Below are 24,652 nucleotides of genomic sequence, written 5' to 3' on the forward strand. Positions count from 1 at the left end.
ACAATTAATGATTTTATGATAAACAATAGTATTACTTGAAGATTTTGTGCAATTTTGGACATTCATCTATAAATTACCAATGTCAGTTCAAAACCGCACTTTTAAGCAAAAGTCCACCACCACATTTTGGATATTTTTATTGCTCTTCTGGATGAGAAATTTTGAATTGCAAATATAGTAAAGAAAGCAGAGATCATCTTAAGTTTGTGCTCCTGAATTGAAACACTCACTTTGTTTGCCTCACTCACAGAGTCAGTCTTCAAAATGAGCATTCTTCATTTACTTTAGTGGGACAATTCATGGAATAAAAAAACACTCTATAAAAGTAGCAATATTCCCTGTGTGTATAAATGGCAGAGTCAGGTTTCTCAGAAAGTTTGTTGGATTTTTAAATCAAAACTTATATGCCTTTTGCTTGTCCAGAAACTTTATAAGAATGCCTGGGAAGTTAGCAAGCCCACTGGGTATTCTCTGGACGAGAAGTACGTTCCACTGGTCGGAGCGAAGCACGCGAACTACATAAACAGTGAGGTTAGCAGGAATTTTCCATCATTTCTCTTTTTAATTTTTTCCCCCCCTACACGTGGTTAGAATGAACTTTTAACGTTTTCACATGACTATTTTTCAGCTCAAATACAAGGCGGTATATGAGAAGCTGAAAGGCCATTACCTGGCCGGGAAGGAGATCAGTGATTTCCCCAGTGTCATTCACTCCCTGGCCTTCCAGAAAATGAGGAGCGCGGTAAGGAGAGAGTCTGGCTGTGAGATCTTCAGTTCTCTTTATTTTAGTGTGACATATTTAAACGTAAATAATGCAATGCTTGATGACATTAGTAAAAGGGTTTTCACCATGTTTAGGATTCCTGAATGGTTATTTTGTATGTGGGTTGGATAATTTAACTTCAAACTATTCAGGAGATTAAGGAGGGATTTTTTTAGCTGTTAGAAATATTAAAATAGGGAAAAAAACCTTTTTTCTATTTCATTCTAAGTGTCTGAGCAGTATAAAATACTTGGGATTCTTTTGCTTTAGAAAGAAAAATGTGTTAATTTGGACTTGAAATAGGACTGGAAAGGAGGTTGGAACTAGATGATCTTTAAGGTCTCTTCCAACCTTAACCATTCTATGGTTCTGTGATTCTATGAAAACTAGATGCCCATTTCATGTTGGTTATTATCATCACTGTACATACAGTGCACAAAGTCAGTATAATCCCAAACATTCTGTCTTCATTTGGACAGGGTGATTTAACCAGATTAAAAATGTGTCTGTAGCATAAGATTTTTTGATCTTGAAGTCTTGTTAGTTTTCTGATCAGCTGTTAAATCTGCAAGTGAAGGAGGTCATTCTTGTCCTTCTAGAACCTCATCAGAATAAATGGTGATTAATATTGAAGTTCAGATTTCATTCTTTTGAATCCCATAGGAGTTTATTTACTAAATCCAGAAATCATGGCTCAGATTATGCTATAACCTGTAGCCTATTGGAGACAAAATTATACAGAAAACCACTATTCTCTCATCAACTTTTCCCCAATCTTTCCTTTTTAGTTGGAATACAGAAAGAATTATGAAGACACCAAAGCACATGTCCATATTCCAAGTGACATGATGAATCACGTGCTAGCCAAGAAGTGTCAGTATATCCTCAGTGACCTTGAATACAGACATTACTTCCATCAGTGGAGTTGTTCACCTGAGGAAAATGATGTTATTCATGCCAGGAGAGCCCAGGAAATTTTGAGTGATGTATGTGGTTTAATTTTTTTTTTTTTGCTTGAAATTTTAGTAGCTTTTCCCATAGTGTTTTCCATGGTATTTAAAAAAAAAAAAAATTAAGTATCTTCCATATTATTTAAATATGAAGTTAATAATAATGGTCTTAGATTGTTTAGCCTTGTTCAGTGTTTGCACAAGTGGAGGCTACTGAATATAGAGAAGGAAAAAAAATTACTTTCTTCAAGCAGGCAGCAAGTTTCTTCCTAACTTAATACTCTGGGTGTTTTTTCCATATAGGTGGTGTATAAAGATGACCTAAATTGGCTGAAGGGACTTGGATGTTATGTTTGGGATACTCCACAAATCCTGCATGCTAAAAAATCCTATGACCTCCAGAGCCAAGTAAGCATGTTTCCTCAAGGTAGTAAATATTTGTCAGATTTTTTTCTTCTGTTTATGCTTCACTGGGACTGATATATGTCCTGGTCTCAGAGCAGAATTAAGTAATTCCTATTACATCAGAAATATTTTGTTCAAATTATTATAATACACTCTTTCAATTTCATCTTTAGAGACATGATTATGTTTGTTATTCATGGAGCCAAAAACTTAGCAGAATAAAAGGGCAGCAAGATTGTGATGTTTTAACAGCAAGAAGATGACACTTTTTGTCTTTCTGCATGTCATGTTGGGCACCAGATACCCCAGTGAGACATCTTTGTTAGGAAAATAGTGTTTCTTGCATTGCTGATTGCACTCTTATGCTATATAGAGATGTGCAATTTTCATTATTCCTTGGTTCATACTGCCTATATATTAATCATTTATTTTTTATTTTGTGTCATTTTTCAAGTTGGTCTTAACTGGTCCATAATCCTGAGCTTCAGTTGTCCAGAACTGACTTTAAAGGAAGCTGGTGGGGAATTCCCTGGTAGTTTTCAGCATTTGTTTTTCTTGTTTTGTTTTGTTTCCTTAGATCAAATATACAGCTGCAGGAAAAGAGAATTTCCAAAACTTTGGTGTTGTTACTGACACCCCTGTCTATGTGACTGCAGTGCAGAGTGCTATCAATGCCAGCGAAGTGAGTCTCCCTGCTTTTCCTACTCAGGCTTTTCCCTCTGCTCCTCCTGAAATTTGAAACAAGTTCACTAAATCTGGCTTTCCCTTCACAGGTCAAATACAAGGAAGATTACCATAAAACTAAGGACAAGTATACAACTGTGACTGAAACAGTGGAGTATGAAAGAGTGCAAAACTTGAAGCATCTCTTTAGCAATGTAAAGTTTCTATGCCTTTTTTTTTTTTTTTTAATCTCCCTAAAAGTGCTACTATGTGAGAGTTTTATTTTATTTGTTCACTCTGAAGATAAACACCCAAACATGGAGCTTCTCAAAGCCAGTGACAGCCCTCTGCATTGCTTGAGTGAAGGGAAGGTGCCCTATTTCAGGCAGAGGGCCTATTTTCTAACTGTAGCTCCAGTCTGATCAAAATACATGCATTAATAAATGGATTCTCTGAAGATAACTCACTTGAACAAAGTTAAGACCTTGTAGGAGAATGGCCATCAATAGTTACAAAGCGTTTTTGTCACCTTTTAAATGCACTGTTAAAATTAAACTAGTGTTTAATCTTGATATTAAGTAGTAATTATGGTGTATAAATAAAACCAGAAAGGCTTTTGATTTTTGGTACTCACTGCTTACCACTCAGGAGAAGAATTTTTAATATTTCCACTCAGAGACTTTCTGTTTCCCAACAGAACCTCTACAAGGAAGCCTGGGAAAAAGTGAAAGCTACTGGCTATATAATGCCCTCAGATGCTGTATCCCTAGCACGTGCCAAAGAACTAAAGCATAATGCTAGCATTGTAAGTGAATAAAATCCTTCCTTTTTTAAATCACATCATCGATTCTAGCAATGAAATCCTTCATGCATTGCATACGCTATAGGTATAAAAAAGGAGGTTTTAAATTGTCTTCTGTTTTTAATTTAGATGTAGGATGTATCTGTAGATAATCAGTTTTCTGTGATAATCATCTGGGCGACTATCAGACAGGTAGTCCCTTGCTGCTTCTTTTCATGCAAAAAAATATAATCAAGATTTATAGTAATATAAAACTGTTTCTTGAAAATGTCTGGTTACATGTTTTTTTAGTCAAAATTGCATAAGCATCCAGGTCAGAAAAATACCAAACCTTACACGTTACTGAACTGAGGCTTATGAGAGATCACACTCTCCATGGATATCTTTAAGGAGCTGCAACAATAAATAAATAGCTTATTCTACACCTATTTATTTTCAGTCTTCTAGTCAGCTGTTGTTATTTTTACAACATGATAGTTATGAAGTTTTCCTTGCCATCTAAAATAAAATTAAAACCCCCAAGATTCTGCTTTAAAGGTTTCCTCTGCTTGTTGGACTCGACTAATTATTTTGTTTACTGATTAACCGTGTTCCAAAAATCCAGTTGCCTCATTGAAGTCAGTTATTTGTTGCTTTTCTTTGCACCTGCTTAGGTAAAATACCGAGAAGAATATGACAAGTTTAAAGCACTGTACACCTTACCCAGAGGTGTTGAGGATGATCCCAATACAGCAAGGTGCCTTAGAGTTGGAAAGCTTAATATTGATGTAAGTGTTGTTTTGTGGTCTGTGTTTTCCTGATAAAACCATAGTTACCTCAGAAGAGGCTACTCAAAGAATCCACATGCCTTTCTATCACATTTCCACATGCATTTGGCAGCGGTCAGTATCTGCTAAATTCCATAATATACCTACAAATGTCTTTTCAAGCTGGTGACCCAACTGTTCAATTGCCTGCATGGCTAAACCTTTAGGGCAATACTATATAAAATGCAGTATATAAAAAGTGCAATACTGTATAAAATGAAGTACTACATGGTCTACCTCACATAGTAGAGCGAAAACTTGAGGAATAATATTTTATCACCCTTGTTAAGGTTCTGCAAATCATTTTTAGAGCAGGCAAGATGTACATTTTGGTCACAGCCCGAGTGATTTCTTTTCCCACTAATATTCCATGAAAATATCAGCAAGTTTGCTTCAAATCTATCAACAGTTAATGCTTCAGACTATTTGTCAGCATGATTAATGTCCTGCTTTAACTCTGCAGCGTCTGTACAAGGAGGGCTATGAGAAGACTAAAGCCAAAGTCCACATCATTCCAGACATGGTAGACATAATTTCTGCTAAGGATGCACAGAAGAAAATCAGTGAAATTGACTACCGCACACGTCTCCACGAGTGGGTCTGTCTGCCAGACCTTCAAATCAATGCCCATGTTCGAAAAGTAACTGATCAGCTCAGTGATGTAAGTTCACAAATCAGCTGCTTGTGGCTTTTTAAAAAGATGATTGCATTTATGCTCTGCTGGGGGAAATTATTTAGCACAAACTTAGCTGGAACACCCTGAAGTTGCCACTCGAATTATGTGCTGCTAAACAGCATCTGATTCATGTTTTTGTAACTCTTGGCAGCAAGTGTGTGGTCCAAACGTGGCTCAGTGTGCACCACTGCAGTGCTAGCACTGACATTGCATCCTTACATCACAGTTCTACCAGGCCAGCATCCCTGTCTGCACATTGTCCTCTGTTATTTGGTTGCAGAAAAAGTAGAAACTTTTGATGTCTGAGAAAATCCTGGTGGAAAATTTGGATGCTTGAGAAAATCCTGGTGGTGCAAAGCTTCTATTCACTTGGCTTGCATAGGTCAGCCCAGGGATCCATCAGTAAATCATTGCCCAACAGGGTGTGCAAGTAGTTGTTTTTTTTTAAATCATTGGGATTTTTAATTTATTTTCCAAACTGAAGCAATGAAGAAAAGTGATTTATATTCCAAAACGAATAGGTTTGGTTTTCTCCAACCAAAAAAAAGGGTCAAAATACTGGAAACCCTACTTGCCATCCATCATTGGACAGTTGTGTTTCACATTGTTTTAGCAATAAGGGATTAAATCCTGATGGAAGTCTTACAGATTGCTTCTTTGCTCTTGTACCTTAGGTTGTGTACAAGGATGATCTTAACTGGCTGAAAGGCATTGGCTGCTTTGTCTGGGACACCCCTGAAATTCTCCATGCCAAACATGCCTATGACCTTCGTAGTGATGTGAGTGGATACACTGGGTTTGCTTCCCATATCATATCATTCTTTACTGAAATACTCATTAAAAAAACATTTATGGTTATTGAAACTTTGCTGCTCCAGCTGTAGGTATTGTCAGGTTACATTCTATTCAGAACAGCAGCGAGTATGTGTTTAAATAATTGTCAGAAAAGCAATTAAAACACTAATGATTTATTAAAAATCCTTGAAGTAAAGCAGAAATTATGCAGAATTTGTATTTTTTAAAAAGTATTTTCATGTTGATTTCATTATTTCTTTTTCTTCTCTCAAGACCTTATGACACATCCTTAGTTTGGGATTAAGCCATAAAAATGGGAGAATAACCGTTCTGGGTTTTGAGACTCTGTCCCTTCCTCAGTTCTGTGTTGGAAGTATGTTGGATATTGATCACAGGATACCCATTCTATGAATGAGTATTGATATTTCACAATATTCTTTGGTAAAACTTACCAGCTGTTCTTATCTAATAAGGTGCCAGGTTCATTTATTCAGCTATCATTTCAATACACTTTCTCTTTAAATGCCAGTTCACCAACAGAATAGTTCAGTAATAAAATAAATAGTAAATACAATAATATAATTTCTAGCCTTACTAATCAGAGCTCTTGCCTTTCTCTCTGCAGATTAAGTACAAATCTAAGGCAGAAAAAATGAAAGATAAATACAGTGTGGTTGTGGATACTCCAGTCTATGTCCAGAATGTCCTCAGCGGCTTGAATTTCAGTGAAGTAAGTGTTTTTATCACCTTTCAACCCCAAAATGGTATATGTAATCACCTGACAAGGTCTAGAAATGTGCCTTGTATTATTTTAAAATTTTGTGAATGATTTAGTTATTGCTGGTTATCTACAACTCATTGCCTATGCCTTTATGAAGAGAACACTATCGACTAAAATAATGAATTCCCTGAATCAAAAAATTTTTCAGCCAGGTGTTGAGGAGAAATTCCCGTATGTATGCAAACAATACATACTGTGAGAGAATGACTCTTCTCTAATTACTTTTTCTCTTGTTCAGGCTGTCTATCGGGGTGAATATCTGAAGAATGTGAGAGGCAAAATGATTCCTACCGATAAAACCGTGGATTTGGAGCGGGCTTATCATGCCAACAAAATACAGAGTGAAGTAAGTATCCAAAATATTTGGTCCATAAAGTTTCTGATTTTTAAAAGAATTCTTTAGAAGTTGATGTCTGTCCTTAGCTGTTCAGGTAAAGAAGGAAGAATTCAGTGCTCTAAAGTGAAAGTGGGAAAAAGTCCTCATTGAAGCTAGAAGTACACCTGATAGTGCAGGCACGGGGGAAATCTTTTGCCAGTTCTGACTGAGAGCTTTCCTGTGCAGCTGAAGAAGACTCTCCAATATCACAGACAGTTGCCACAAACCCTCTTTCTTTCTCTCTGTCTTCTCTTGCAGAACTTGTATCGCTGGGCTGGTGTGAGTGCTCTGCCCACGGGATACAGCCTTCCCACAGACACCCCTGGCTTCCAGCATGCCAAACATGTCCAGTACATCGGCAGTGATGTAAGTAGTGGACTGTGTCCTGCTACAACAGGAGTTTCAGGGGAACATCGGTGGCCATCCTGTATGGTCAGATAACTGAGGACCAATGTCCATCTGGGAAATAAGGCTGGAGACAGGGCTGAAGACAGACCTGCTTCCAGCACAGCTCAGGCAGGGCCTGACATCCCAGGTGTGACTGGTCAGGGCAATTAAATCATTGATAATGTTTGCCTTAACAGAAATTAACCTTAAATATTACCAAGGCCCATAATAATCTGAAGCAGTTACTATCAAAACATAAATTTCCTTCTTTAAAATTTCAAACATTACTAATCTTGGACCACGTGATAAAGTTAAAAATAATGATAATGTGCAGTGTGTTTAACACTACAGCTATATCTCACTTGTTTATCTCTAAAAATCTGGCTCTTTATACTGCATAAATGACTGCCAGAACTGTAGTGTAAGTAGAATCAAAATTAAACTTAGCTTCTGGGTTTGTTTATTTATTTATTTTTCCTTTTTCCACTTAACAGCTGAAATACAAAGAAGCCTATGAACATATGAAAGCTAAAGGCTACACTCTGGGACCCAAAGATGTTGGGTTTGAAAATGTGAAAAAAGTGAATCAAGTCATTAATGAGGTAAAGATATCTATTTGCTTTCAATTGGATTTGTAGTGCCCAAGATATGAAGTATGACAGTATGGTGGCTGGGAATGTTGCAGCACCCCTGTTCTTTGAAGCTTTTAAGATCAGACAAATATCCATCAAGAATGGCAGATCATTGATCTAGGCTTGGAGTTGTCTGTTTGGCTTTTAAAGAGTCTTGATAACTCTAACTTTCTGTAATCCTGTAAAACTGTTACCATAACATAAAATCAGTTGTAGTCTCATTCTGTTAACAGATCCACTGCTACATGGTTAACTTTGCATAGAAATGATTGTACCTGTAGGATAAGTCTCGGTTGTTTTAGGTTTTACATATATGGACTCACTTTTTTGTAATAAGATGAAAAGTAAACATACATCCTTACAAGTTTGTAGAATTAGAGTCTCAGATTCTTCATGTATTAGAGATGCTGCTGCAAGAACAACTGTGGGAAGTTTTTGCCTGGTCTCAAAGTAGTATGTTTGCTCCCTTTGCTCTTGTAGCTATGCCATACCTGGCAAAAAAAGCTGCCCTTCAAAGAGAAGTAGTTACACTCTGCCAAACTGCTGGCCACTTTCAGCTGTTAATATGTAGAGTGCTGTCTCCTTTGATACAGAGGCTGTACCGGGCAACGTACCACAAGTACAAGGACAAGATTCATACCACTCCAGACACGCCAGAAATCCGTCAAGTCAGAGCGACGCAGGAAGCTGTCAGTGATGTATGTGTCTTTCTAACATAAAGAACAGAAGAGGTTTGGAAAATTCAGCATGACAAAAGGTGTAATGCTCTTTTTCCTTTGTCTTTCAGCTGATCTACAAGTCAGATTTCTTCAAGATGCAGGGACATTTGATCTCCCTGCCGTTCACCCCGGAGGTGTTGCACTGCCGCCACGTCGGGGACATCACGAGTGACGTAAGCAGCTTCTCTTAAGATCCCTGGTGTTTGAAAACAACAGGCCTGGCACTTTTGTACTGAGAGTGCAACTTGGCTTCTATCATTTGCATTCTGTTTTGCATATGTTAAAGATGAACGCTTTGTTAGTGTGAAATTAGCCCAAAAGCTAACTCTTTCTAATTGCCTCCTAGAATAAATACAAAGAGGATCTCCAGTGGCTGAGGGGCTTGGGCTGCTTCCTGTATGACACTCCTGATATGGTCCGTGCCCGACAGCTGCGTAAGCTCTGGGTAAGGTTTTCCTTCTGACAACCATGTATAAAAATGGGTGATTTATTTATGTACATGCTTTATAACTCTGGGAAACCAAGTGCATGCAAAGGAGTAAAGAGTGCTGACAGAATTTCTTGTCGTGCAGCTGTTTTACAGCACTGTTAGTTTGCACATTTTCTTTACTACCAAGAATCATAGAGGTTTGTAAGTAACACTACTTTTCTTTTTCCAGTCTAATTACATATACACTGGCACTGCAAAGAAAATGTGGGCTAAATACAACGTGGTGTTGGATACCCCTGGATACAGAGCAGTTCAGGAACTAAAAACTCATCTGAGTGAAGTGAGTTTTATGTTATTTTTGCTCATCTTTGTTAGCTACAATTAAGCTGAAATCCTCTCATGGTTTTTTTTCTGAAATCCGTGAGATGTTATAATTGCAAAGCTGTGATTATTCAGCTGTTAAACAAACATAAGTAACAGAAGGAATAATTCATGGCCCTATCTTTTTTCAGCTGGTTTACAGAGCTGCAGGCAACGAGCTGAAGACAAAATACACTTCTGTCCTTGATACACCTGACTTCCTGAGAGCCAAGGAAGGACAGAAAATACAGAGCCAGGTGAAAAATTTGTACTGATTAAAAAGCCATCAGGGAATCCCTCTTGATATACTCTAACGTACAGGAAAACCTTTCTAGGCCATTTCAAAGCAATGTAGAATTCCTAGAGAGTATGTTTTAAATTAGCGTTGCTCATTTTTAAGTGGCCATGGACTTTCATGTGATGTGTAATGGACACGTTCATCTTTGTCCATTTGAAATAGGTCATTGAAGCCTGTTGCAGTTCTGTTCCAATCCTCTGAAACTCTGACTTCATCAGAACAATAAATGTTTTTATTCATCTACTTTTATTCTTCATCATTATTCATATGGTAGTTCATTCTCTGAGTTACTAGCTACAAGTTTTGTGCATTTTTTTAAAATTTGCAGAACAAAATTTAGATAGCAGAGCAAAACAGACCTTGTGGATGCTTTATTTAAAGCAAGGTCTGAATGTAGGACAGAGGGGTCATAAATGTCACATGCATTTGACTTCTTGGTTTGTGAGCATTTGTGGCAGTCACAGAATATCATGAGCACCATTAGAGAAAGATGAGCTGAGATTCTATGGAAGTGGAAAGGACACTTTATTTTTCCCCGGGGTAAATCATGTGGTTATATATACATTGTGAATTTACAGACATTCTTCAGAGAGATAAAATAAAACTCACTTGAAATACTTTTTTTTTTATTATTCTTCTTGCTGCAGTATTTGTACGTGGAACTTGCCACAAAAGAGAGACCTCATCATCATGCTGATGGTCAGACTCAAGCATTTACACATGCTAGGCAAGTAAAGGATATGGTCAGTGAGGTAAGATCATTTTAAAATCTATTTGTTTTCTTTGGTACCACTATGCTGAACTGTTTAGAAATTTTATTTCTAATTTTTAGTGATAGTCTCAAGGCTCAAATCTGTTTACTCTTTATTTGGTTTTCTGTCTCATATGCAGAAGTTCCACATTTCCTTCTAAAGTTGTGTGGTGACAGCGTGCACTTATTTAAATGTGTTTCAGGATCTTATAAGATACCTGTTTCTAAGTGCTTGTGTGCAGAACCTGAGGTACACTGGCTGCATGACCAGGAAGATCTAGAAAGAGCTGAACAGCTCAGCTTGTTTTCCAAAGTTCTGATAGAAGTGCTTTGCAGGAATGACTTTATGCACTCAGTGTAGCACCCCTGGACATTCGTATAATACCAGATTAACAAATGCTTCGAAGATTAAAGCTTTTCCCTTTTGCTCTTTCTCCCTTAGAAAAAGTATAAAACCCAGTATGAGAAGATGAAGGACAAATACACTCCTGTCCCTGACACACCAGTCTTGATCAGAGCCAAGAGAGCATACCTGAATGCCAGTGATGTATGTAGTCCATGAACATTTTCTCTGATGTTTTTTCTTGATTTCTTTCTGAAAAGAACAGAAAAGGGATCAATGGGGGAACAAGCACATAAAGCACAGAATATCTCAGCGTGGGTGATAATTGGGTCACCCCATTTGATATTATGGAGATTAAGTTCTTGTCCCTGTAATGCTTTTTTTCATTTATTATAGCTAATTTTCATTTCCCATTGCACTGAAGTGTGGTCCTACATCAAATTAAAAATGGATTAAAAGTAATTTGATTACACAATAAATCTTCAAACAACACAGACTGGAGTGAAATGATGGATGCTGGGGCTAGGAGAGAATACCTTTTATCAGATATTTTCATCTCAGTTTTGTGTTACAAGTAGACTTGCATGTCATTGAGAATGTACTCATTTTTAAACTGAGAAGAAGATTAGTGAGAAAAATTATATGAGCTGCTGAACATAAGATTATTAGGCTGAAATTTTATTTTTCCTTCACATGTGGAACAGTGATTTGTGATTTAAGACAATGGCTAAGAGTGCTCTAGTCACTTGTGAGGGCTTTACTATGTATTTCAGACAGCACATTATACTCTGAAAGGGTATGTGCAGGGCTGGTCTTTTCTTCTAGTGGTTACTCTTACTGTCCTTTTAAGGATTATTTTTAAATCCTGCAAAGTAGCATCTCAGTTCTTCTGCACATTTGAATTTCTCCTCTGAGAAAGTCTTCCTCCAAAGACTGGAATGATTTTTCTGCTTTCTTCTAGATCAGGACATGAAAGAAGGGATAAGTAGTTTTTTTATGCCAAAAGTGGCACTTTTACTGTTCTAGAGAGTAGTCCTGTGATCAATGGATGTGTTTGCCTCATTCTTCAGTCTGAAAGTGCATAGGATGAAATGTTGCTTTAGATCTATCCACTCCTTTTCTCTCTAATTTTCACCATAAGTCTCAGTCAAACTGCAATTGATTGGAGGTAATCGCAGCTGCTTAAAATTCCTCAGGGCTTACATCAGCTTGCTGGACACCAACATACCCCTGGGTGTCACTGCTAAGAGGCAGGAAATTTAACTAAAATAATTCCTGACAGACAAATAGAATACATTCTCTCTTATTTTTCTTCCCAGTTGCGCTACAAAGAGACCTTTGAGAACACCAAGGGCAAATACCACACAGTGAAAGATGCTCTGGACATTGTCTATCACCGAAAGGTCACCGATGATATCAGCAGTGTATGTACTCAGCCTTGGCATTCCTACATAGTCTTTGATTTAATAATCATCTGGAATGTGCCAGTTATGCTGTTGTTCTACTGAAGTATGGGAAGTAATGAGACAAATATGATCATTGCTATTAATATTAACTTATTTCCTTCTCAGAAATATTATATGCTTGTCTTTGATGTCACAAAAGTGAATGCAGGTTAACCTCAATTCCACTGGCTTAGTTCTGGTGTTTCAGAAAAAGGAATGTCTTGGAACTGCAGGGTCTGGAGACCACACAGACTTTTCTCAAAGTGTTTTAACTCTTTCTTCAATTTTCTTTGTAGGTGAAATATAAGGAAAATTATATGAGCCACTTAGGAATCTGGAGATCGATCCCAGACCGCCCGGACCATTTCCATCATCGCGCAGTCATGGATGCTATTAGTGATGTGAGTTCAAATAGTTCCTGGATGTGAGAGATTAAAACTCACAAGTAGGTTTCCAAAAGGAAAACCAAGACTTATTTCTTGAGAAAGCTAAAGGTTGTTAAGTGAGTTACACTTTCACCTGGCAGATCTGTAAAATGCCAGAGCAAATCACGGTAAAATTGCAGGTCTTTTATAATTAACCAAATAGTCTTAATTAACTCAAGTTTAATTTGCTTAGATTTGTTTGTTAACCCTATAACAGCCTTTCCTTGCACGTACCTGTACATATACAATAACCCCTTAATTGTACAAGAATAAATGTTTTTTGATTCACACAGGAACTCCAATAGCCAATGACAGATGAGGTATGTGAGTAACTTGAGTCCATCAGGAAAGTTTGAGTAACTGTAATTTATTTTATAATGGAATAATAATGGATGTAGCTCTGGTTCTTACACCTTGTGTTGAGGTGCTATTTACAGCATTAATCACCTACCCCTTGGTGCCACTCAAAACTGAATCCTTTAAACTTCTTTTCTAAAGGTTAAATACAAGGAAGACTTAGCATGGCTCAAAGGCACTGGCTGTTATGCATGGGACACTCCAAGTCTTGCTCTGGCAGAAAAGAACAAGGTGCTCTACAGTGGGGTAAGTAAAACAGCCTGGATTGTTGCTAAAGATTTTATGTTTCCTTATGTTGCACATAATTTTTTTTGCAGAAGAATCCAATTCTGACCAAGAGACTGATATGCATAACTCATGATAGAACTTAATATGTAACATCTAAAATTTCAGTTCTTACTATAAAAGAAAAAAGGGAAACTGATCTTTTACTTATCCCCTCTGTTACTTGCAAAGGAACAGCTCCACAGTATTTTTTTCCTAGTGATTCTATGTCTAACCTTAACAATTTGAAAATTTAAAATTTCCATTGCTTTCTTGATGTGATAGTTCCATCCTGTAAACCACTACATTCCCAACAGGTTTTTATTTGTAGTATATGCAATATTGCCACCGTGGTTTGGCTGCAGATTGTTTCTAAAATTGTGTTTTCTTTGCCTTACCCTTCTCTAGATTAACATGGGAATGATTTTTTTTGTTGTTTGTTTGTTTGTGTTTTGTTTCATTTTCTCCAGTGTAAGTACAAGGAGAGATTTGAGAAGACTAAGTCTCAGTTCAAATATGTAGCTGACTCTCCAATTAACTTGCATTTTAAACATGCAACTCAGCTGGTGGATGGGGTAAGTGTTAAAGATTTCTGTAGAATCTCATACTGAAGCAGTAAGTGTGTGTATGTTAATACTGAGTTGAAGGTTGATCTTTCTTATGAAATTGCAAATAAATCAAAATATATTCGGTCTTAAAGAGGACTCAAGCTCAGACTAAAATCATTAAAGATAAGGTTGTTGGTATTGTCTGAGGATTAGGACAAGGTAGGTTTACAGTACCTAAAAAGTCAAATTCTGAGCCCTTCTGCAGTACTTTGTCATTGCAAAGGAACTTCTCCTTTTCTGACTGGTAAATAAATGCAAACTGCAACAATGCTGCTTGCTTAGTAACACAGATTGTTGATTGCAATGGAAAATGTTATAGATAGAATCACAATGGCTTTCCTGAAACCTTGAAAAAAAACCTCCATCAGTGTTAGCAAGGTAGTGTTGTCCAAAGTTACCACAGCTGTGTGTCACTTCAGATATTTTGCCTTGAATCTCCCACCTTGCTACCTGCTTTTTCTTTTCTCCTATAGTGCTAAAGAAACAATAATCCCACCACAGTAGCTAAGGGGGTTAATGAATGTCTCTCTGTTTAAGATTAAATCCCCAATGGAGTTTCTAGGAGTAGTGCCATACAGCTACAGGACAAAGCCCCCAGGAAAAGCACTGTGTCCTGGGGAATTCCCATCAGCTTCCAGCTAGCATTCCACACCAGACTGATGTTTTTCACTAAGGCAGCATGTATTTAGACTCTCACATCTTGGTGGTATATTTTTTTTACACCAGACCTTATATTACATTGTTTACCTGTCAGGAAATGTGTTACAGTATTATCTGTCCTAGGTAAGACAAACTGTTTCATAGCAGATACCATTGCTATCATTTCATAATCCATTTATTATGGAAGTTTGTTAGTATTGTCTTCCTGCTTTTCAGTAGAGTAAATAAGGGAAAATTTAATATGAGAAAAATAAGTAGCATCTTTGCAGTGGGGGCTCCATACATTGAAATGAACTTGTCTCAATGTCTTCAGTTATATAAGTGATGTTTTTTGTGATGAAGGATTATACCTGTTTACAAATAGTCTGATGATAATATAACATTGTATTTTACTCTTGCATCTCATTGTGTTCTCTTCTTACTCAAATCAAGAATTTAGTTCCATATGGAGTTGCTTCTGCAGTTAATTTTCATGAAGAAAGTAGGTCATAAAATGGCTTCTTGCAGAGTGGCAGGGATAGGATACAGGCATCTTTGAATTGTAGGTTGGGCCTTCCAGTGGAAATTCAGAAATATATGTACCATTTGGAAATATTTTCTCTGTGTGTGTTGGGTTTTGTTTTGGTTGTTGTTGTTTTAAAATCTGTTTTTCTCTTTTGGATATGAACTTGAATCCCAGCCTCTCAGTAGTCCATGTAAAGAGGATTCAATGGTTAGAACTATGATCTCTCTGTGTCCTCACTCTCTTTTACTTTGTTACACTGTATGATGCTATTCTGAGCAGAAATTGTATAAAGCTGCCTATGAGAAGCTCAAAGATAGGTACAGCGTTATTGTGGATGATCCCAGGAACCTCCTGGCCAAGTGGGGGACTACACTGAGCAGCCAGGTACTGTAGGAGCACCAGCCAGTGCTGCCAGAAAGTGCCTGGTTCACTCACAGCTGCTCTGTCTCTCTGTGTGTATATATATACATATTCAATATATCCATATATGTATATATACTGTCTATAGCTAGCAGCATCCCAGGTTTCACCTGTGATGTTGTGATGATCTAGTTCAGCTGATCAGACAGTCTTTGTTTTGCCACCCAAAAAGACACATTACTTTTTGAGTGAGCTCATCTCTACTGTATGTACTTCCATGTACTGTGCATCACTTGACATCAGCAACCCAGTGCCTCTTGAAGTCATTGGATAGGTTTTAAAAAAAATGCATGTTGTATCATGCATTTATTTTTTATCACCTCTCTTTTAATGACCTTTGCAAATATTATCTCCTCATTACTCAAACAACAGTGACACTTTTGGCTCTTGAGTGACCTCACCTTAATCTATAAATTACTCCTATCTACCAAAAATTATTTTTGCAATTTCCTCAATGAGATTGCCTGCAAATCTTATAATTCTTGATTCTATAGATGTCAGTTGCATGCACACCTGAATGAAACATACAGTACTTTGCCTAAATCTCTCCACTCTCCAAGTGCCTGGGATCTAGAGCTGTGTTGTGGTTTCTGGTGTTCACAAAGTCTCTTTTGTGCTTCGTTGCCATTTGCATGAACAGAGAAGTTATACATCCTTTGCCAAGATGCTCCTGCAACAAGGATGTAATGAAATTGAGAGGCCAGATATGCTGACAGCACTCTACAACACATACTTATGGAGCCAGGTAATATGAAGAACTGCTGCTGTACGAGACATATATACAATTAGCTGCTTGGACTTCTAATATTTAATGCTTGGGAAGGTCTCTAAACGTCTACAGATATCAGACTCCAGAGTTTTTTGATGTGTATAGTTCTGGCTGTGATAAAATATTTTTGGAAAGAGTATCTGAAACAGTATTTACTGTAATTTGGAATTCACTCAGCTCAGGGTGATCTTGCCTCCCATTTCATTGTAAGTAATTGTTACACATACTTCTTAATAATATTTCACATACTTACAGAAAGAGCAATTTTCCATGCATTTAGGACATTGTATCTTAGTTGTTACTGTTACTTTTTAAGCAAATTCTCATTCTGCCACCATTTCTGACCATCTCCCAGAGCACAAGTCCCTTAACCCAATCTGAACATGATGAAAGAATTTGATGAGCAGATCACAACATTTCTCTACCTCTCTGCCTGAGACTGTGTCAGATTGTGCCCAGATACAGCACAGTGGTGTCTCCCTCCTAAGTGCTCTTAGAAATGGTCTAGGTGCACAGGTCTGTAGTAAATCTTGTTCATCAATTTCTTTCCCAACCTACTGCTTTCAAGCAAGGCTAGCAAAGCAGAAAGCAGTCCCCATGTACTGACATTATACAGTTTATTAAAAAAAAAAAAATACTCTCTCCTTTTGCTAGTTCTAATCAAAATCAGAAGGTGGTAAGGGAGTAGGATTCATCTCTTTGTTCATACAGAGCAAAGAGCCTAACATAGTTACACTTCTGCTGAAGTAATAGAATTCCTGTAATGACTGATACTGTTGTGAAGAATTGATTTTCTCCCTTCATTTAATCTGGATTCCAGCATATATATTTTGGTTGTACCAGCTGGATGAATGTGTGGCTTGTTAAATAACTGATACATATTTGTTTCAGCACCGAAATCACAGCTGCTAGCAGTAACCTCCCTCTTTTCAATGGCAAAAATCATTCCTGCCCGGGCCAGGTGAAACTGGCAAATAACATTTAAATTCTGAACTGCAAAGGAAACAGTAGGAAATAATTACATGAGCGGGAGAGAGGTGGTGATCTTTGTTACTATGAGCACAGTTAATAAAATTCTTCAGTAATGAGGTACTGAAGGTCTTTACTAGACATTCTTGTTCAATTTCTATTATCTCATTAAAAACCCCTTGCAGGTGAGTTTTAGTCTGTTTGAATTTAAAACGTAGCACTGTGTCTGACCTGCATGTTCATCTGAATTAACTTCATGTTATGAGCTGTTGTTTGTATAGAATTGTTTGTATTATATTTGTTGTAGCCCTGTTGCAAAAGCATGGGTTTCTTTTCTGGTGCAAGAGAGAGCATGGAAGTTCTTTTTCAAAAGTGTGTTCTAACCTCTTCCCCCTGCCCTCAGGCTGTCTGCAATGGACTGTCATTCTTGGTGTACTTACTGAATTCTGTGAAAACAAGTTGGGAGTCCTGAGTGGGGCCAGATGATCTTTAAGAAACTAATTATCAAGATACAAACTCTGCTATCAAAGCCTTTAAAATGGCCTGGCATTATGATATATACAGTGGGTGTTTAAATCTGATACTATGTAAGGTATTTTATGTTTCTCTTCATATGATTAATATTTTTAAATGAGATATTGTCCAGTTATGAATTTTAAAAGTACTAATCTGCCAAGACTCCTTTTTTAGCTCAGTCTTGGAGATTTAGGGTAAAAGTGAAATAAATGTAAAATTAATCAAAATAGACAAGCAGCCTCTGAGGCAAAGAAGGGGTTTGCAAAGTTTAGCTCTTTGTGCATGTTCAGCTTTCACTGACTTTGGTGAAAGGAGTTTGCAATTTGTCGTGTGAATCTAAAGTGTGATTATAAACCTGAAGGTGTTTTATCTTGGTTTGTGTGACTAATATGCATTCTTTCCCAACCACCAGGTTCAATACAAAAAGGACTATGAGAAGAAGAAAGACAAGTATACTACAGTTGTGGATACTCCAGAACACTTAAGGACTACAAAAGTCAACAAACAGATTAGTGATGTAAGTGTGGTCAGGCCCTTTCACACAAACCTTCTCTGAATTCTGACCTTTCAAGTGAGAGAAGTTGGAATTTGGCATTTCCAGTAGTCCATTGTATAATATCTCTCATTATTATTTTTTTTCCTTTTTTTTTCAATAAGGCAAATAATGTCAATAATTTCTTGTTTCTCTCTTCAGATTATTTACAAGTTGGAATATAACAAAGCAAAGCCTAAAGGCTATACCACCATCCATGATACACCCATGCTACTGCACGTGAAAAAGGTCAAGGACAGAATTAGTGATGTAAGTCAATTCTCCTTATCTGTGGCATTAAAAGCTATTGTGAATATGTAAGGTAAATATTCTGATCAAAAAGAAATGTGTCTTTTGATTATGGGGTAATGGAAAGCTAGAAAGAAGAGAGAGAAGATCATGAAGTGTAGAGACTGAACTGGGAGTCCTGGTCTTAATTTTTCCTCCTACCCTAGACTTGATTTCTGACCTTTGTATTGTGGGGTGTGTGTGTGTATACATATATACATATATATACACACACGTATATATACACACACTCTCTCTCAGTGTATAGTCTCTCTACATATATGTATTTTATATATATATACTCAAATGTATATACTATACTCAATATAGTGCTGTGAGAATAAGTACTGTGAAAATAATTCAGATGCTACACGGATTATCTCTTTAATGAGTAAATCTAGGAGGAAAAAATAACCATGTTATCCAGATACTAATGTGGATCATTGAGAGGCAAAGATGTTCAAAACTGATCCATGAGCTGAAGTACATTTTTTTTACTCCAAACTGAGTGCTGAATTTGAGATTCTATAAAGGAATTTTCAGAAAGCATTAAATGTGCCGATCAGAAGAGAAGTTTCTTTACAGCATTTCTATTAGGTGCAAAAAACTAGAAACAGCAGAATTACTGTTCATGTGTACATTAAAAAAAAATACATATCTTCGTGTGTGCTTCATGTTGAGTTCCACCTGCTGTATTTTCTACTCTAAAAACCTGCTGTGGGACAGGACCCTCCTTTCAGGCAGGGGATTAATACCAAGTTGTATGAATATAATTTTTTTTTCATTAAGATTTTATCTTGACAGCAGCAATTTTTTTAATACTATGTTTTTCATATTTTCATGCTTCTCTTGCTGATGATTAATATCTTTGTAATATTTTTTATGTTGTCTTTCTTCAGCTGAAATACAAAGAAATGTATGAGAGGAATAAATCTCACTGCAATGTCATAGCAGATTCAGTGCACATCAAGACTCCAAGGCATGCTTACAAGCTAAACAGCAATGTGAGTTCCATTTTCTTAATAGTTTCATTTTATTATGGATATTGATTGGGACTGGCAATGGAGACCATGAGAAATTATTTTCAGTTCCATTGATTTATTTTTTAATATTTTTTTTAATCTTGGACTTTGCCCCTGATTCTTATGGTGCTTAAATAAAATATATTGTAATTTATTTCATACTAAAGTGCTTACTTCTTGCAAGTTGTCCTTGAGGTCCCTGTGTGTCACACACCTACTGTTCTTCTAGTTCCCCTCTGTTTTCCCAGCAGGAATTCTCTGTGATGTTGTTCTTGTAGACAAAATAAGCACTTCATGGTAAGCTCTCCTGTGTCATCTAAAGTTGATGGCCCAACATCCACTTCAGTAGGCAAGGAACTGAAAGCACTCACCTTCTCCAAAGTAACGGAACTTTTCAGTCACTCATATTCCTTTTTCCACACAGCAGTGGGAAAACTAGAATAAATAGGGTGCCACTGGATTGGACATGATTCAGAGGAAAGCTCTAGACTGACGCAGATGCTCTTTCTTAGCTCTTCACTCTTTAGTTGGTAGAGACCAGAAGAGAGTTTGCATCTTTATGAATGTCACGTGTGAAATACACAACTTCTAGTTAACTTCTTTTTGTCTTTGTGGTTTCACTACAAACAGCTGGACTATAAAAAGAAATATGAAGCAGCCAAGGCCCGTTGGCACTGGATTGCTGACAGACCCGACTTTGTTCAAGCAGCCAAGTCATCTCTGCAACAAAGTGATGTAAGAAAATCAGAACAAACTGAATATTCCCTTTTCCCATATCTGTCAAGTCCAGAATTTATAAAACAAACAAACAACTTGAAGATGTGAGACTCTTCTTTGATCTTTTCTTTTTTTCTTCCTGCAGTATGAGTACAAACTGGACCGGGAATTCCTGAAGGGATGCAAACTGTCTGTCACAGATGACAAAAACACAGTATTGGCCTTAAATAATGCCATCTTGGCCAGTGATGTAAGTACCTGAGCACTCACTTTTTTTTTTTTTTGTTCTAGTACAACTTTATTTATTACATAAATTACTTTATTGGAAACATGACTGGATTAAGAATGAAGCTTTGGGAAGTCCTCAGTCTCATTTCATTATTTAATTTCATTTATGTATTTCATTATAAAATTGCCAAATCTGAATACACTTGGTCTTGCAAATGTCATTGGCCTAGTTCATGGATGAATTAAATATTTGAAGTTAACATTGCCTGAAAACCTTAGACCCTTGGTATATCTCTGCATTCCTGATATGGAAATGAAAATATTATCTGGAGGAAAAAAAAACCCAACAAAACAACACCACCAAAAAAAGCTGCAGGTATAACTTGTGCATAACACAGAATATCTTAGATAATTACTAACAATATATTAATATTCCATAAAATTCCAAGTGAGAGCTATAGGAATATATAGACTGGAATGAATTTATCTTGGAAAGCATCAAAACAAGGGATTTTCTGAAAACTTTTGCGTTCACAAGCAGCCACAACTATAAAAGTGTCTTTCTAAGACAGCCAGAAGACAAGCTACACATTGCTTAAAATGGTATCTTTTTTTCCTGCCAGATAAAATACAAAGAGAAGCACAACAAAGCTCGAGGAACTTACCATGTTGTTCCAGACACACCTCAGATCCTCCTGGCTAAGACTGTCAGCTCTCTTGTATCTGAGGTAAAACATCAGAGAGTTATTTGCTTGTTTTAACTACATCCTTTTAATATGTGGGGACACACACACTTGCTTTGCTGTTTTCTACCTATTTTTCTTCTGTGCTTTCAGAACAAATACAAAGAGCACAGCAAGAAGCAGCTTCCTCATGGGTCATTCACAACCCTGCCAGAGACACTAGACACTGCTCATGTGAAGGAGGTGACCAAGAACGTCAGTGAGGTGAGATAACAATTCATGGTGAGATTATTACCTGCTGCCTATGACTAACTAGACTGCTACATGTTTTAGAATACATGCAACACGTTTGCAATCTCATTGTAAAATGCCCAAGGAGTCAGAAAAAATTAATTTCTACCAGAATGAAACTTTAACAAAGAACTAAACACGTATTATTGGGAATGTGTTGAAGGACTCCTGAGAAAAGTGAGGGGCTGGAGTGCTAATGGGTTCCCTTAATTCGGATTTTATTTTTCATAGAACACAGTTTAAACACAAATCATTATCCCCAAATAGCAAGCTTTTATAATCTAAGTGCAAATTATGACAAACAAGCTGGGGACCATACATTTTGAGATTGAGGCAACTGCCTTTTATCTGTCTTAACACTTACAATGAACTCATTTCCAAGTTTCAGTAGCATTTACCTCCGTGTGAAATTAAAAAAAACCACACATGGCCCTTTTTCTCTTAACAGACAAACTATAAAAAGAAGTTTGTGAAGGAGAAAGGCAAATCTAATTATTCTGTCATGCTGGAGCCTCCTGAAGTGAAACATGCCATGGAAGTTGCTAAAAACCAGAGTACAGTAAGTTTGTCTTGTCTTTTCATGAATTTAAGTAGCTTGTGTGAGCAAATTCAAAGTCACTCAGCAAAACCAAACGTTCATATGCTTCTGGGTTTCCTCCCAGCCTCCATATTCAGTTGTAATTCCCAAAGATAGAGGTGCAAATATTCACAACTGTAAATTTGCACTGAAATAAGGGATTTATTTGGAAGTCATATTTCTACTTAATCACATGGGAGGATTGAGGGTAATCTACTGCCAACCACATCTATCGTGTGTTTTAATTCCTTCAAATACAGACAGAATTGCACGTGCTTATTTCTTCATTTGTGGACAACTTGCAGAAACAGATTCCCAAACCCGTTCCTTGTGAAATTATTTTTTAAAAGAACCATGTCCTTAGTAGAGATATTCCTCCTGAACCAACCTCAGTAATTTTCTTTCTTCTGTCTCTGTTCATGGATTAGATTGAATACAAGAAAGATGCCAAGTCAAAGCTCCACTACACACCCATAGCAGATCGACCCGATATCAAGAAAGCAACTCAGGCTGCCAAGTTGATAAGCAATGTAAGTGTTTTTTAAGGCTTCTGTATAATTCTTTAGCAGCAATTTTGCTATGAAAAACAGTGGCAGTAAACAAATTGAAAGGCCATGCCATCACTACTAAACAATACCTCTTTTTGCTTGGGCAGATCGAATATAAAAAGCGTGGAGAAGCTGGGCTTGGGGTGACCATGCTGGGGCGCCCGGACATTGAACTGGCTAAGGAGGTGTCCAAGCTCACCAGCCAGGTAGGTAATAAGAACAAGTTGGTGACACTTAGAAGCAGTGAGAGAAATGAGACATGATACTAACTTATAGAGCGATACTAACATTATAAGTGGAATTGTTTCTAGATGAGGGGATAAGGGAGTGTTTTAAAAGGGATGTGTTAAAATGAATGCCCAATGTGAGGTATTTCTTTGTTAAATAAACTTTTCTACTGACTTATTACATGTCAGTAATGGTGGTATGGAATCTCCTTAAAATTATGCCCTGACAAGTTATTTAAAATACTAAGGCTGAAGTGTTAGCCATGTTCTCTTAATAGAACTTTTCCAGGTATTGGCTTTAAAAGAAACAGCTTTTTACCAAACTCTTAACATCCATCCATGATGAGATGGCCACTCAGTTTCTTTCAGCCACTTTCTTTCTACTTTGTGCCTTTAAAAGAATCCTCTGTCTGGAAGTCTTTAGAAGCAGAAGCTTGCTCACCTTTCCACAACGCTCACCTTCTCCAATCAGACTGAAGCACATGTTTGCAATTCTCCTTGACAATTTCATCCACTGGGACCTCAGTTCAACTTGGTTCCTTCTCACCACTTCATGTTTGAACCCTGGAGGGTTTTTCTGCATTTCTGATCTTGCTTTCTTGCTATGCATTATAGGCAGAATACCTCAAACGCCACATGAGAGGGCACGGAGCTGCATCTTATGATACCCCCTGGATGAGAACCTTTAAGAAAGCTAATATGCTAAGTAGTCATGTAAGATAATTTAAAAAGTCACACGTCTGGGAATGCCATTTTTATGAATCTGTCTCTTGCTTGCGTATCATCTTACAACTCCAAGATGTTAGAGAATTTTTGATGCACCAGTTGCACTGGATCTTTTTGTGTCAAAGGTGTTGAATGTAGCAAAACTTGTGAGACTGCTCAGCTAGATGAGACCACCTTTTTTTTTTTTTTTTTTTTTTTTTGTTAACTCTGGAATGACAGTGCATGAGAAATCTGGGAGTCTGGGGGATTTGCCTGATCCAGAAACACCACAGGAAGCTTGAAATGTTATTATGCCCTGCCTAATAGTTTTGGAACTTCCAGAGTCTTTAATGGAAGTTTCTGATGCACCCATGCAATGTGAAAACTCACAATTTTCACCCAAAAAAAGATAAAAACAGACATATAAGTTTGAGTCAGTTTTCTAGAAACTGCAAAAAATTGAAATACATGTGTATGAGAAATCCAACCAATGGTGCTGGTCATTTTCAGTGAACAGTCCTACCATATGCATAACATTCACAGTAGGACTATTTCAACTATTTAAACTTCATTTAAACTTCAATCAACCTTCATTCAAACTATCCTGTTCCCATGGTGCTGGAATGGCATGATGGGAGCATCGTGTATGACTGAATCAGCCCCTGAACCCTGTAGGGATTCGAGGGCACCCAGTTTCAGATATTTTTTGTCACCTCAAAACCTTTGCACATATATTTCCAAATGAAAAAAAAAAGGGGGGAATTATGGTTTTTTCCATGTCTAGCCAGATCTGTTGCATGTAACTATTGCATGTCTGAGTGTCAGCCCCTGTGTTTGTCAGGAAAAAACAAGAATCTTTCCTGTAGAACCAAGGATTCTTAAACAGAACAACTGAAGAAAAAGAAGAAATTACATTTATTCCCATCCAGTGATAATGAGATTCTTTTTTTCCATGCTTT

General features: G+C 37.1%; 1 protein-coding gene across 50 annotated transcripts in view; it reads left to right on the forward strand.

The window, feature by feature from the left end:
* Window positions 1-24,652, forward strand: part of NEB (nebulin) — a 112,811-nt gene that overhangs the window by 63,320 nt on the left and 24,839 nt on the right. For all 50 annotated transcript variants that reach the window (XM_051623493.1, XM_051623440.1, XM_051623443.1 and 47 more), the window contains 36 exons: window positions 424-531; window positions 629-742; window positions 1,552-1,749; window positions 2,017-2,121; window positions 2,696-2,800; window positions 2,892-2,996; window positions 3,479-3,586; window positions 4,237-4,350; window positions 4,853-5,050; window positions 5,740-5,844; window positions 6,486-6,590; window positions 6,880-6,987; window positions 7,276-7,383; window positions 7,899-8,006; window positions 8,630-8,734; window positions 8,824-8,928; window positions 9,102-9,200; window positions 9,415-9,525; window positions 9,698-9,802; window positions 10,491-10,595; window positions 11,037-11,141; window positions 12,257-12,361; window positions 12,679-12,783; window positions 13,306-13,410; window positions 13,899-14,003; window positions 16,262-16,366; window positions 18,288-18,392; window positions 18,570-18,677; window positions 19,595-19,699; window positions 20,348-20,452; window positions 20,580-20,684; window positions 21,286-21,390; window positions 21,499-21,609; window positions 22,085-22,195; window positions 22,642-22,743; window positions 22,869-22,967. In XM_051623493.1, coding sequence (XP_051479453.1) covers window positions 424-531; window positions 629-742; window positions 1,552-1,749; window positions 2,017-2,121; window positions 2,696-2,800; window positions 2,892-2,996; window positions 3,479-3,586; window positions 4,237-4,350; window positions 4,853-5,050; window positions 5,740-5,844; window positions 6,486-6,590; window positions 6,880-6,987; window positions 7,276-7,383; window positions 7,899-8,006; window positions 8,630-8,734; window positions 8,824-8,928; window positions 9,102-9,200; window positions 9,415-9,525; window positions 9,698-9,802; window positions 10,491-10,595; window positions 11,037-11,141; window positions 12,257-12,361; window positions 12,679-12,783; window positions 13,306-13,410; window positions 13,899-14,003; window positions 16,262-16,366; window positions 18,288-18,392; window positions 18,570-18,677; window positions 19,595-19,699; window positions 20,348-20,452; window positions 20,580-20,684; window positions 21,286-21,390; window positions 21,499-21,609; window positions 22,085-22,195; window positions 22,642-22,743; window positions 22,869-22,967 — 4,005 coding nt within the window. The remainder of the gene's footprint in view (window positions 1-423; window positions 532-628; window positions 743-1,551; window positions 1,750-2,016; window positions 2,122-2,695; window positions 2,801-2,891; window positions 2,997-3,478; window positions 3,587-4,236; window positions 4,351-4,852; window positions 5,051-5,739; window positions 5,845-6,485; window positions 6,591-6,879; window positions 6,988-7,275; window positions 7,384-7,898; window positions 8,007-8,629; window positions 8,735-8,823; window positions 8,929-9,101; window positions 9,201-9,414; window positions 9,526-9,697; window positions 9,803-10,490; window positions 10,596-11,036; window positions 11,142-12,256; window positions 12,362-12,678; window positions 12,784-13,305; window positions 13,411-13,898; window positions 14,004-16,261; window positions 16,367-18,287; window positions 18,393-18,569; window positions 18,678-19,594; window positions 19,700-20,347; window positions 20,453-20,579; window positions 20,685-21,285; window positions 21,391-21,498; window positions 21,610-22,084; window positions 22,196-22,641; window positions 22,744-22,868; window positions 22,968-24,652) is intronic.

Source organism: Apus apus, chromosome 6, assembly GCF_020740795.1.
Source record: "Apus apus isolate bApuApu2 chromosome 6, bApuApu2.pri.cur, whole genome shotgun sequence".
Classification (NCBI taxonomy): Eukaryota; Metazoa; Chordata; class Aves; order Apodiformes; family Apodidae; genus Apus; species Apus apus.